At 36.7% G+C, this 14714-nt stretch overlaps 1 protein-coding gene across 2 annotated transcripts; it reads left to right on the top strand.

Annotated features, from left to right (window-relative positions):
• Window positions 1-892: 892 nt before the first annotated feature.
• On the top strand, window positions 893-10148 carry LOC134664449 (ras-related protein Rab-8A). Of its 2 annotated transcripts, XR_010098251.1 has the most exons (6): window positions 893-1083; window positions 1910-2109; window positions 2499-2591; window positions 7037-7150; window positions 7778-9485; window positions 9520-10148. XR_010098251.1 is itself a non-coding variant. In XM_063521110.1 (5 exons), the coding sequence occupies exons 1-5, from the start codon at window positions 960-962 to the stop codon at window positions 7859-7861; spliced, it is 615 nt and encodes a 204-aa protein (XP_063377180.1). In that variant the 5' UTR covers window positions 893-959; the 3' UTR covers window positions 7862-10148. The 2 variants fall into 2 exon arrangements, 1 of the variants encoding a protein (XP_063377180.1); XM_063521110.1 differs by having other exon boundaries at window positions 7778-10148.
• Window positions 10149-14714: the final 4566 nt, after the last annotated feature.

Below are 14714 nucleotides of genomic sequence, written 5' to 3'. Positions count from 1 at the left end.
CTGCCCTTTCTCACGTCTGGTAAATAAATAAACCGAAATAAGGCGGCCGCAGTAAATTTTTTATTTCCGTAATAAAACGGCACACGGCTTCGGATAACATAATAAAATTGGCAATAACGCCTCCAGAGCCGAACATATCAGCTATTTGTCTGTCTGATAGTTTTGTGGCCTTTGGGATGATGCACGTTAAATTAATGGGACGCTAAGCAAATGGGAAGATATTTTTTATGGTATTTTATGCTAAGTCTGCATGAACCAGAATTTTGAAATATTTAATTATGTTGAAATGCAACATAATGTAAGACATACGATGTGGTTGTACTTAATAAATTAAAAAAAATATATATATAAAAATATTAATGTCAACAAATATTTTGTCTAATAATTATGGGCCATGACTATGAAAGAGCACCAAATGTTGGATGGGAAATAATTATTTCAATAATACTAATCATGCTTTAAGTTCCTAGTTCCTACCTATGAACTATATAAATTTAATAAGATGAATTAATATCTTATGTTTAGTTAAGAAATATAGGTTACTGAAACTAAAACAGCAAAACATGGCCCGGCGATTAGTCATTTCCAACAATGTTTCTAGTATAGTTATAGGTACTTAGTAGGAACTGAGTACACTCATACACTGTACCGCAATTAAGTGTCAATACACCTTGAATTGGAACCCAGTGGGTTCAGAAACACAGCTGTCCAGTCATAATAGATGCCGTGCACTCAAAATTCAACCTTATCGTGGTAGACTCTTATGCATGTAGTAACGTCGCGCTGACACAAAGCGGCGCTTGGGGATAGAGGTCAGTTTGGCTTGGGGGCGTTATAGTTACTTGTTGCGAGACGGGGACGTCTCCGCACATGCGCTCTTACCCTCATCGATTTTTCTAACTTTGACAGTTCGGCCGATGTTTTGGGCGAACGCTCGTGTAGCAGCAAAATAAACAGAAATGGCTTTAGATTTTTCGGCCACATATAAACTTCTAGTGTTAGGGGATTCTAATGTAGGCAAGACTTGTATTGTGCACAGATATTGTGACGAGAGATACTACGATATTTACATATCCACGATAGGTAAGTAAAATATTTACTTTTAGTTTTACGAGCCCTTGTTACAGGTGATGCTGTTTAGTGCTTTTGGAGATAGATGAGATTACGTTTTACACTGCGGAAAGACCAAGAAAAAACCGTGTAAGAGTTGACCATGTAACGTAAAAATACGTAACTGTAGGCCTTGTGTCGCGTTTGTTTAATAAATAATTCTTGGGTCCTACTCCTTCTAATAGAATATTCTTGCATTTAAATAAGCATCAACTTGTTCCACATGGTAGGTATCTGCATTTCTAGCTGTTTATCAGCAGTTATGTTTACATTATTACTTTAGGTCGATATTTACAACTGCATTCTCAGTCGAGGTGTCTACTCTATTTTGGGATATGTAGTTACCTGGTAGGAGGCAGATATGAAACACTTTTTTAGCTCTTTGCCTTTCCATTCACGGTTCTATCTTACCGATGTACATTTTTATTATTGATGTTAATACGTGGGCCACACTGAAAGTTTCTGGATTCTGATATATGAGAAGACTATTTTTTTTCTAAGTGGCCAGTCCAGGAATTTTCAATATGCCCTATCCATTGATCTTACTCTTAATGACGACCGTGACTGTAACGTCTGTAACCAACATTTTGATAAGAGCCAGTAATGCCGCCTAGGTACTTCCTCAAGTTTTACCAATGCAGCGAATTTCGTGATCTGGCCTAATGTCACATTTGCGACGTCACAGTAACTTAAAAACCAAAGTAATAATATCGCTGTACTTGTGCCGATTTTATATAAACTGATTTCGACTTGAGACGTAAAGGTGAATAATACCTAACGGTTTATCCATTCGTTTCAGGTATAGATTTCAAACAAAAGATTATAAATTTGGACGGGGTGCCCATAAAGCTTCAGATATGGGACACTGCCGGGCAGGAGAGATTCCGGACGTTGACCACCGCCTACTACCGGGGCGCCATGGGAATAATACTAATGTATGACGTCACCAATCTTGAATCATTTAACCATTTATCGTATTGGCTGAGGAATATTCAAGAGGTGAGATGATTTTAATTGTTATACTTGAAATACCTTGTTAAGGTCGCCGGAAGACGCTGGATGCGGGTCGCTTCCAACCGGCACGTATGGAGGTCCAAGGGGGAGGCCTATGTTCAGCAGTGGACGTCTTATGGCTGAGATGATGATGATGATGTGATGATGACTTGAAATACTTGTTGATTTGCCTTACATTATAGCATACCTAATGTACCTATAGGTTTAATTTGTAAAAGTACCTGCTGTATTTATTTGATTTAATTTAACTTATTAGTTACTTCTGTTTGAAAATAAACGTAGTCTTTCCAAGCCACGATAAACGCCAAATCGCTATGAAAATATGACGGTTCTAATCCACAATTGTTGAATTGATTCAAATTCAAATTTTACAGTACGCTTCGCCGGATGTTATAAAAGTGTTAGTTGGCAACAAATGCGACGTGCACGAAAACCACCGAGCAGTACCTAAAGAACGCGGTCAAAAGGTAAATAATTAGAATTACTAGTACCTATAGTTCGTTTTTTTAGCATTAGAAATAAGGTAAACAATCTTGATGTGTCTTTTAATTGAAAAACACATTTTAAAAATAAGCTACGGCAAATATGTAACAATTATGATTCTAATACGATCATTTATATTCTTCTGCTTTCATAAGTAATCGTTTTTGATTTTTAAAAAGCGTTTTTCAATTAAAAGACATGTCAAGATCGCTTACCTTCTTGCAAGTTCTTTCTAATGCTAAAAAAAACGAACTATATACCTGTTTATAATGTGTTTATGCCTAAGAGTTGATCTTTACAACTGACCTGATGAGCAGTGAATCCAAAATAAGAGTTGGCTATTCTATTACAATAACCAAGTGAAAAAGTGACACTGCAATGCATATATTTAAACAAAGGTTTCACTATTGTTGCGAGTAGGTACAGTAGGTACTACCCTTGTAGGGTTCATTATTCTAAGACTGCATTGATGTTTCTGTTTCCACACTGAACTCATACTGGCTTGGTGTATCAAGTTGGGTAGGTACCTACCATAAACCAGCGATTGATAATGTATTGTAGGTACTGTTCTTACCTAATACCATTTTAGAATAACAAGGAAATAAGTATTGCGAATGCAGGACGATAATATATTAATTTTAGATTTTCGGTATAGTAGTCATATGCCTTATGGGAATATAGTTCAGAGCCGGAAACCGCTACCAACTTTTAGTATGTTGTTGGGCATGGCATTGGGTCTCCAAAACTGCCGGGAGACGGCGGCACCGGCCATCTACTTCAGCGGAATGACGTCATCAAAATGACTCCCGTTTCGTTGCGAATATTGCATATTGTACCCAAACTATGCATGACACATAATTGTGTGGGGTATTGAATGAAAGCCAGTTAAATATGCTATATTTCATTTATAAAGTGTGTATCAAAATATTCAGCCGTTCAAGAGCCATTTGCAAAAGAATCAAAATGATGTAAAAAAATATTCAATTATTTGGGTTTTACAACCAAACCAAAAGTCGGACGATAAAGCAATGTACTACAAAATTAAAGACGACGTCTGACGCCATACGTTGATATCAATCAAGTCAGAATTGGGCCAAATATGTGGAAATTATGCATCAAAATATAGATATTTGCCCATACAAATGCATTAAAGTTAAAAAAATCCAAATTGGTCATTTTCAGGATAATCCGCGTAAGATTCTAGTATGTTATTAGCAATATGACCTGGGTCCTAAAACTGCCGGGAGACCATCTTTATTGTCCCCCAGTCACGAATAATGACGTCATACAAATAATCACTGCCGAATTTCGTAAAATGTAAATTATAGCTATACTATGAGTCACACATACATGTGTCTTACATGTAATAAAAGGTTATTAAATTTAGTATGATTCACCTAAACATTGTTTGTAAAAAAAATGTACGGTTTAAGAGCTAGAAACAAAGAAATACCACTTTTTATGGAAAAAGTAGATGTATATCAATTTTATAGCTAAACTAAAATCGTCAATAAAATGTTGCGTATAATATTTAAAAAACCAGTTATTCAACTATATATCACAATTTAAATTTTACATTTCCGACAAAAACTGTGGAAGTTCTGGAAAAAAAACTAAAGCGCCCTAACAATTCTACCTTAATGCGCTCATATTATGCAAATAATAGTTCTAATCATCGAGTATTAAATGAATGAACGTTACATAAAATACATGAAAACGACATTTTCGAATGGAACCATAATTAAAATAATAATAATTTACTTGATAAGTAAGCAAAATACTGTTTCTTTAAGTACCTAATCTCCTCCTTTCAAAGTCGGTTAAAATGTGGCTTTTGTGACCTGGGCTACAAAGACAAATAAATTGACACCTCATTTATCAAAATCAGTTCAGTTGTTTCATGTAAAAAATACATAATTACTTATATATTTAAGCCTCGATTAGCCTTATACATACATACATACATACATCACTGGCTCAGTGACCCAAAGAGGATCTTGACCTCTGACACAAAAGAGCGTCACTCTGCCCTATTCTGCGCCACTTCGCGCCAGTTGGGTATTCTTATAAAAGTGGAATCTTGAGTGGTGCAAGGGTTTCAAGGCTGAGCTGAGAAGGCTGGCAGAATTTTCCCTCTGATCCTCCGAAATACAGGTCACCCCTCTGGTCTGCTAACATCTACGGCCTGAGGGTTTCAACGTTAGATGCCAAGCCACGCCAGGCCATAATAGTAAAGGTCTAATTATTGAATTTTATTTTTTTGTCCGACTACGGCAGAATTTGCTATCTATGCGTGCATGTGTAGGTACAGTTTGCATGAAAGTACTGAACTGATTTTGATAAATTAGGTGTCAATTTATTTATCTTTGTAGCCCAGGTCACAAAAGCTACATTTTAACCGACTTTGAAAGGAGGAGATTAGGTACTTAAAGAAACAGTATTTTGCTTACTTATCTAGTAAATTATTATTTTTTTATTATGGTTCCATTCGAAAATGTCGTTTTCATGTATTTTATGTAATGTTCATCCATTTAATACTCGATAATTAGAACTATTCTTTGCATAATATGAGCGCATTAAGGTAGAATTGTTGGGGCGCTTTAGTTTTTTTTCCAGAACTTCCACAGTTTTTCTCGGAAATATAAAATTTTAATTGTGATATATAGTTTAATAACTGGTTTTTCAAATATTATACGCAAATTTTTTTTGACGATTTTAGTTTAGCTATAAAATTGATACATATCTACTTTTTCCATAAAAAGTGGTATTTCGTTGTTTCTGGCTCTGAAACCGTACATTTTTTTTACAAATAATGTTTAGGTGAATCATAATACATTTAATAATCTTTCATTACATGTAACACATGTGTATGTGAGACTCGTGGTATAGCTATAATTTACATTTTGCGAAATTCGGCAGTGATTATTTATATGACGTCATTATTTGTAACTGAGGAACAACAGAGATGGTCTCCCGGCAGTTTTAGAATCCAGGTCATATTGCTAATAACATACTAGAAGCTTATGCGGATTATCCTGAAAATGACCAATTTGGATTTTTTTAACTTTTATGCATTTGTATGGGCAAATATCTACATTTTTATGCATAATTTCCACATTTTTGGTCCAATTTTGATTTTATTAATATCAGTGTATGGCTTGAGACGTCATCTTTAATGTTGTAGTACATTGCTTTATCGTCAGACTTTTGGTTTGGTTGTAAAACCCAAATAATCGAATATTTTTTTACGTAATTTTTATTTATTTGTAAATTTCTCTTAAACTGTTGCATATTTTGGTACACTTTGTATAAATAAAATAAAGTTTATTTAATTGGCTTTCATTTAATACCCCACACGTGTATGTACTATGCATAGTTTGGGTGCAGTATGCAATATTCGCAACGAAGCGGGAGTCATTTTGATGACGTCATTCCGCTGAAGTAGATGGCCGGCGCCGCCGTCTCCCGGCAGTTTTGGAGACCCTATGCCATGCCCAACAACATACTAAAAGTTGGTAGCGGTTTCCGGCTCTGAACTATCTCTGCGACCGTTTCCCATAAGGCATGGCACTATAGTTACTTACACCTACACTAACGCCTGAAAACTCGTCATAGCAAATTTTACCGTGGTTCTCGTTCTTATAATTCTCATAGGCGCACGTATGGTTTTTTTTATCCCTGCTGGTATGTATATTATAAATTAAATGTTCTGCCCGTCTGTCTGTTACCTCTTCATGCTTAAACTTGGTATAGAGATAATTTGTTTCGAATCCTAGTCAAAAGTCCCACTTTGTCGCTTACAATAAGGACGAGATTTGCTTGTATCTTTATACGAATAACCTGTCAAAGCGTCCTCATGGCACGCTTGCCAAAGTAGGGCTTTTTGCTTGGAAACGACAGATTTAAAGCCCGGGGAAGGACTTAAGATAGTTTTTATCAATCATCATCATCATCCCACACAAAGTCCCCGATAGAAGCCGAAGAGATCACCTTTAGTCGATTAAGAATGTTCCTGTCAGTAGGCAAGTTCTCAAATTTGCACCGTGATTTTTGAAACGAAAGTAGATATTTTATTTTATTATTTAGGTACCTACTCATTGTATGTAATTTAATGCTCATTATGCTTCAACTATTTTGATTCGAATAACTAAATTACTTAATATGTGCCGCTATTTATAAGGAATTTTTGACAATAGAGGCAACATCTAAGAAGTATCCGCTTATGATTAAAATACAAAGTTTCTGTGCAGGGGAATAACTTTTCCCTGTAGCTTACTGCACTAACGTTTGTTCTATACCTAACACACTGTTTTGTACTATTTCCTTGTCTGCATATATAGGCACATAAATTAAATTACATTCAGGACTAATTGGTATTTACCTTATCTATAAAAATCAGTATAGTCAACCGCCATTTTATACATTTCAGATAGCTGACGATTTCGACATGCCATTCTTCGAGGTCTCCTGTAAAAATGACATCAATATTGAAGAAGCGTTTATAACTTTAGCAAGAAAAATTAGGGAATATAGAGACAACAAGGTAAACATACTTATTAGGTTTACTCAGGTACTATTGGAAATAACCCACAAAATATGTTGTTTTTAACTGCCCTTTATTTACATACCCACTGTTATTTATCAATGTCTTACTGATGTTACATTTGCCGTGGCCCACGGCCACCGGGGACAGGCCCTACAGGCAGTACCGTCTTTACAATAAGGGCACACGGGGCCCCCATCCTCAGGTGCCCCGAAGGACAGACAGTAACAGCATATTCGATTACCCATGATAAATAGAAGATCATAGTAGAAAAATATTAATTTAATTAGCTTTCTTTACTTTCCGAAAGGGCCCCAAATTCTTATGTGCCCTTTGTAATTTAAGTTGTTGGTTTGACGTAAATAAATGTATTTTCTTTCTTTCTTTCTTTCTTTCTTTCAAAGGCCCCATTATAGTGGTAAACGCCCTGGCCGTGGGTTAGGTTCCTACACATTTCACATGGCATTACGCCTAGAACAGCGTTTAGAGTGTGACCCCGGTACTGGTTTTCTATGTCCCGAAACAGGACGTTCTCGGTTCTCGCTTTACCTACAAATTCAGTCCTGGGAGCATTCCCTAACATCGTTATTAGAATGGTTTATATAGCTATGTGTTTGTCTTTTTCAGGCGGATGCATTCGAGCTGAAGGAAAGAGACAGTGTGATAAAGCCATCAGATTCCGAGACAGACGTATCAAAATGTTCTTGTTAACCTAGTTTAAATATATATTTCTTTAAAAAGAACTACAAATTGCAGCGAGTAAGTTCAAGATACTATTCTACTCGTACGATATCCCAAGTGTAGGTAGATATATTTAGTTAACCATACTGACACTAAAAAGAAAAATATCAAAATATCATTATTTTAGTGAATCTAAGCAAAAACGGAGCTCTAGGTAGATCTTATCTAGATCTTGCTCTGTTGCAATTCCGTTCGTTATGTATGCTTTAACTTAAATACAGACATTTTAAACTCCATTGGGCAAAACCAGTGGGGATAATACAGTCTGTATTTAAGATGCCAATATTATTGTGCGACTTGACAAAGTCTATTGCGAAATGAATTAAACTATGAAGGAAAGTAAATTAAAAAATATTTATAGCTATACCTAAAAAGGTAAAATTGAACTTGAAGTTCCCGAATTAATTTACTAGTGATCTAAAAAATAATAAGGCAATAGAGCGTACAGTGCAGATAGTTACTGCGTATAATAGTTACCACAGCAAAAAAAACAGGGTTGCCGACATTACATACTTGAGGTAGAATTACTTAACCTTACTAGAGTCACATTGCTCGTAAAATAATGGACAGGATGGGACACCTAAAGTTATCTGATGGAGCGGAAATACGCTGGATTGAGGCCGGCAGGCAGAAATAGAGTATTGATGCGATCATTGATGAACCCCTATCGCCCAACAGTGGACGTCAAACTAAGTTAAAATTCAGAAACCCTAGTGTAAACATTCGATATCGTGACGGACGTATGCGTTTGCGTTAAGTCTCATTTTGTAAGGGATTTTAACAGCCCGCCAAACGGGACGTTTCGGAAACTCAAAGCGTACGTCACGTCACGTTATCGAATGACATTTACACTGGGGTACAGAATCATAGTTTATTTTCACAGTAAACTATGCCAAGGCTCGCATTTCATATTTTAATGACAATAGGTAAAGAGTTTAGTGTTCGCTTAGCGCGTATTATCTTCTACTAGCTGTGCTGTCTTGCGTGAGTTGCGTGTGACACCCTCGCATGCGTAATATGCACCGTCTAGTGTAGGACGTCAGTATTATCCAATAAATAATAAATATACTACCGTAAAAACCGTAATGTCTATACTTTACAACGTTTTGCATGTGTTTTAATAGTTTACGAGTACATTGCTGTAGGTATAATTCTCTAAGGCAAAATTTAAGTCATGATAACAGGTAGAGTTTTTTAATTAGCATGTTATTAAAATAGCTCCTTTAAGGGTATAGGTACGTAGATGTCGTAAATACTTACACAATTTAGGTTCCGAAACAACCAGTACATGCTTATAGTGCTTAGTTGCTAATATGATGAGTTGAACCTATATTGAGAATACATTTTATTTTTATCTATTGTTTTTAAGGACTTACACTATTTACAATGCTAAACTATCTACATTCAGCGGTGAAATGACATGCCTTAGAGAATCATACACAGCTGTACACGTACTTATACTTTTTATGTAATACCTAAAGGTACTTCAAGAATTTGTTACAAGGGCTGAGCGGTCAAACCCGATAAGTCGAGTAACTACGAGTATATAGATTTTTTAAATCCAAATAGGTTACCATCGCCCACACTCTCGACTGTCCATCGGTGGACCTTATGCATTTTGTAATAAGGTCCACTCATGGACAGAGTGTTGCTGTTTGTATAGCCACCATCAATTGCCTAATAGCCTTACAAAAGAAATATGTCTCTATACTTATGTAAAGTAACAATATTACTGCGGCAGTTACTTTTGAACGCGATCTATTATAGAGTGGCGGAAGATACTAAGTATAGTAGAATTCGCCCATATAACCATTCCAGTCGCAGAATCATCAAAGTGGTAACTAAATGTCAGATGTGTCGTAACAGAGTCCACACAATGTGTCTAGAATTGTTTCGAAACAAAGTGTCGTCGCCGTGTGTACACTTTTCCGTAACAAGGTGTCGACACATTTGTGTGCACTTTGCGTGCGGTTTGCGACTAAATCTGACAGCAAATTTGTGACAGCAAATGTCAATATAAAATACCTCTTGAAAACCAAGGTTTGTCAAACTACTATTAGTGTCTCGTGTGCTTGTAATTCTAGTAAGTCATCATGGGCGATGCGAATGATAAAAATCGACCAAAACCATATATATAAACACCCAACACCTGTCAACCTGTTACAGAAAAGTTTTTAAAGAAATGCAATACGCTACTAGGTCAGGCAACGAATGCTCAATAAAGTTGTAGAGGGAAATAAATGCTCGGAACACAATTTTTGACTCCTTAACTTGGTTTGGACAAGTTAGGGGGTGAACATATCAAAAGTCCTCGGCCGTAGCCCTTGAGCGGGGGGGGGGGGGGGAGAGAGGGGGCTTTGAAGGTCCCATTTTCCGGTTTTTCGATTATATCTCGGAAACTATGCATCTTAGCGACATGGCCACTTATACAAAATGAAAGTTAATTTAATTTGTTACAAGTTTATTCCGTCAATTTTTTCGATATGTTGAATAGTTTTTGAGATATCCGCTCTTGAAAGTTTATTTAGGGCTCTCAATGTTATCTTGATATATTACAATGTGATTTTATAATGTGATTTGTAGTGTTTAGTTTTAAAATATATTTTTATAATATGTATGCTAGTTTTAAGGTATTTATGTATGGGCCACTAGTTGCCTGAAATAAAGATTTTCATTCATTCATTACATCAGTGAAGGTGCTAGGCCGTGTATGGTATCGTTTTCGTATAAATCTGGGTTGCTGAATCCATTTAAGGTATCACATTGACACCATTCCACAAAATTAAAAAAGCTTTTTAGGGTTCCGTACCTCAAAAGCAAAAACGGAATTCTTATGGGATCACTCGTGCGCCTGAATACACAAAATAGTTCTTTACCTATAGATGACAGGAAAACCTATTAGAAATGTGCAGTCAAGCGCGAGTCGGACTTAATGTACGGAACCCTTAATACGCGAGTCCGACTCGCACTTGGCCGGTTTTTTTTTAACTCCTCTTGACGCTTAACCGCTGAACCGATTTCGTTGAAATTTGGTATAGAAATAGTTTGCGTCCCGGAACAGGACATAGGATAGATCTTATAACCAAAATCATCTTTTGAAGGTGTGAAAAGTGGCGTGGAAATTTGTACGGGAAATCAATAACCGCTGAACCGATTTACATTAAATTTGGGATAGTCTACATCTTTGATTTAGTTAAAAATGATAAAAAAAATATGACTTCAAACCTAAACTTAAACAGTATTAACTTCAAGAAGTCAATTCTGAATTCCCCCCTACACCTCATTTCACACCTTTAAAGGATGATTTTTGAGATAACTTATTATGTCCTGTCTCGGGACTCAAAATATATGTGTACTAAATTTAAATTAAAACTGTTCAGCAGTTTAAGCGTCAAGAGGAGTTTAAAAGAAAGTAAGTTTATATGTTTTTACTTTGGAATGGTGTCAATGTGATACCATAACTAAATTTGGTACTGCGCATTTATACGAAAACGATACCAAACATGGCCTCGTAGCTTTACTGTTGTAGAAGTCAAAATAAAATTGAAAGTCCTAAATTCTTATTACTTGACCAAACTTGTGTAAAAGGAAAAGGAAAAATAAAAGTCTTCGGCAGGAATATAAGACACAATTTTTTTTTTTGCGTTACTATTTCAATCATCAAATATTTAAACATATCTTGATTATATTATTCTAGTGAGATCCTCATAGATAAACAAAAACATTTACTTAAAAAATTACAAGGTCGAAATGTCACGGAACTTGTGAGTGTAATATGTGAAAAATAAAAACTTTTATGACAAAAAAATCTGGACACAATTTAAGAAGCATCCAATTGCGTCGAGGAATCATCTGTATTTTTGCTTGTTCCATTACCTCCTCGCTTCTTTTTTTGTCCTTTGTATTCTGTAGCAATTTGTTAGATCTGAAAATAAAGATAACTTGCGTCGTCACGGATGTCGATTTATAGGTTTTAGGGAGTGCAGGATTCGAAAACGATGATCATTTTACAATCCAAGATGGCGGCTACGTATTTTGTCATAAAAGTCGTCATGAATATCGTTTTATAGGTTTTAGGAAGTGCCGATTTCGAAAATGATGACCAGTTTGGAATCCAAGATGTGTGCCGTGCACTTTCTCATAAAAGTCGTCATGGATATCGTTTTATGGGTTTTAGGGAGTGCAGAATTCGAAAATGATGACCATTTTGGATTCCAAGATGTCTGCCGTGCACTTTGTTATATAAGCCGTGATTGATGTTGATTTATAGGTGTTAGGAAGAGCAGATTTCGAAAATGATGACCATGACCAACAAAACGACATCCATGTCGACTTTTAACATAGTGCATGGCCGCCATCTTGGATTCCAAACTAGTTATTATTTTTGAAATCTGCGCTCCCTAAAACCTATAAAACGACAGTCATGACGACTTTTATGACATACTGCATGGCCGCCATTTTGGATTCCAAAATGGTCATCATTTTCGAAATCAGGGCCCCCTAAAACCTATAAAACGACACCCATGACGACTTTTATAACATAGTGCATGGCCGCCATTCTGGATTCCAAAATGGTCATCATTTTCGAAAGCGGGGCCCCCCAAAACCTATAAAACGACACCCATGACGACTTTTATGACATAGTGCATGGCCGCCATTCTGGATTACAAAATGGAGATCATTTTCTAAATCGGGGCCCCCTAAAACCCATAAAACGACATCCATGACGACTTTTATGACATAGTGCATGGCCGCCATTTTCGAATCGAAAATGGTTATCATTTTCGAAATCTGCGCCCCCCAAAACCTATAAAACGACACCCATGACGACTTTTATAACATAGTGCATGGCCGCCATTCTGGATTCCAAAATGGTCATCATTTTCGAAAGCGGGGCCCCCTAAAACCTATAAAACGCCATCCATGACGACTTTTATGACATAGTGCATGGCCGCCATCTTGGAATCCAAAATGGTCATCGTTTTCGAAATCTGCGCCCCCTAAAACCTATAAAACGACACCCATGACGACTTTTATGACATAGTGCATGGCCACCATTTCGGAATCCATTATGGTCATCATTTTCTAAATCTGCGCCCCCCAAAACCTATAAAACGACACCCATGACGACTTTTATGACATAGTGCATGGCCGCCATCTTGGAATCCAAAATGGTCATCATTATTGAAATCTGCTCCTCCTAAAACCTATAAAACGACACCCATGACGACTTTTATGGCATAGTGCATGGCCGCCATTTTGGACTCCAAAATGGTTATCATTTTCAAAATTGGGGCCCCCTAAAACGTATAAAACGACATCCATGACGACTTTTATGACACAGTGCATGGCCGCCATTTTGGATTCCAAAATGGTCATCATGTTCGAAATCGGCACTCCCTAAAACCTATTAATCGACACCCATTTCGACTTTTATGACAAAGTGTTTGGCTACCATCTGCATGCAAGACATTTCTATTATTTTTACGTACAAAAATGGCCCCCTGTCAACTTCCAACCGAGATTTAATCGATAATTTATTCGATTAATGTTCAGATTAATTCAATTTCAATCTATGTTAGGTCGACTAAACTAATCGTGATTAAAATTTGAGGGTTAAATTAAAAAATAAACAGTTAATCTATTAAGTCCCATCTCTGATCACGGCATTTTTACACTTTGAGAATATCTGAAAACAAATGAACACAAGGAGCCATTTTGTAAATCCAGTAACTTTGTTATTACTTTTGACAGCGCGTGTCATGTGTCTACACAGAGTCGACACAAAGTCGAAACATTTGCGACTACTTTGTGACTGCAATATTTCTCAGCCTTAAACCATATTTATACATCATAATTAACAAGTTTCGTAGTATGTAAAGCGTTATTTCTGTTATTTAAGTTTAGTATACGCATCGAAGTACTAAAAATGCATCAAATAATATAGTTATGAACACAGTCACTGAGAAGTAAACAATTTCATTTCCGGCTAAACTAAAACAATGTGGTGGCGCGTTGATTATATTACACTTAGTTTATCAAATCACTCGAGCAGTTTAATTCCCCATAATAATTTAAGTCCTATTGTAATATAAATGCAAACAATATATAATTACGTCTTGTAATCCATTTTAGAGATGGCGTATTAATGTCACTTATTTTTATTTAACTATTTTTCCATCTGACAGTTTCCATTTGACAGGAACAAAATGAACGAATGAACGAATGATTTTGGCATAAAGTAGTCGCAAACCCGAAACAATGTGTGCACACGGCGACCACACTTTATGTCACTTTGTGTCATGTGTCGACCCTTCCCCATTTCTGGTAACTGTGTCGACACGGCGACGACTCTGCGACTGGAATTGTGACCGAAACAGACGGTGTCGACACAAGATGTGTCTACACCGCGTCGTAACGGCGACTGGAAATGGTTGTATGGGCGTCTGCAGCGATTTTGATAGCCCACGCAGTGCAAGTGTCAGTTTAAACGTCAAAATTCTATGATATTCATCATCATCATTTCAGCCTATTTACGTCCCACTGCTGAGCACAGGCCTCCTCTCATGCGCAAGAGGGTTTTTGGGCTATTGTCCCCACGCTAGCCCAATGCGGATTGGGGACTTCACATACACCTATGGATTTCTTCGCAGATGTATGCAAGTTTCCTCACGATGTTTTCCTTCACCGAAAAGCTAGTGGTAAATATCAAATGATATTTCGTACATAAGTTCCGAAAAACTCATTGGTACGAGCCAGGATTTGAACCCGCGACCTCCAGGTTGAAAGTCAGACGTCATATCCACTCGGCCACCACTGCTTC

This window comes from Cydia fagiglandana, chromosome 5 (genome assembly GCF_963556715.1).
Source record: "Cydia fagiglandana chromosome 5, ilCydFagi1.1, whole genome shotgun sequence".
Taxonomy (NCBI): Eukaryota; Metazoa; Arthropoda; class Insecta; order Lepidoptera; family Tortricidae; genus Cydia; species Cydia fagiglandana.
The sequence above is the reverse complement of the archived record's forward strand: the minus strand, read 5'-3'. Positions and strand labels throughout refer to the sequence as shown.

Excerpts from the sequence above, each read along its gene's own strand:
- LOC134664449 (XM_063521110.1), top strand. The coding sequence starts at position 960 with ATGGCTTTAGATTTTTCGGCCACATATAAACTTCTAGTGTTAGGGGAT. Across the intron at positions 2,110-2,498 it reads GGCTGAGGAATATTCAAGAG|TACGCTTCGCCGGATGTTAT; the intron begins GTGAGATGATTT and ends CAAATTTTACAG. Across the intron at positions 7,151-7,777 it reads GGGAATATAGAGACAACAAG|GCGGATGCATTCGAGCTGAA; the intron begins GTAAACATACTT and ends TGTCTTTTTCAG.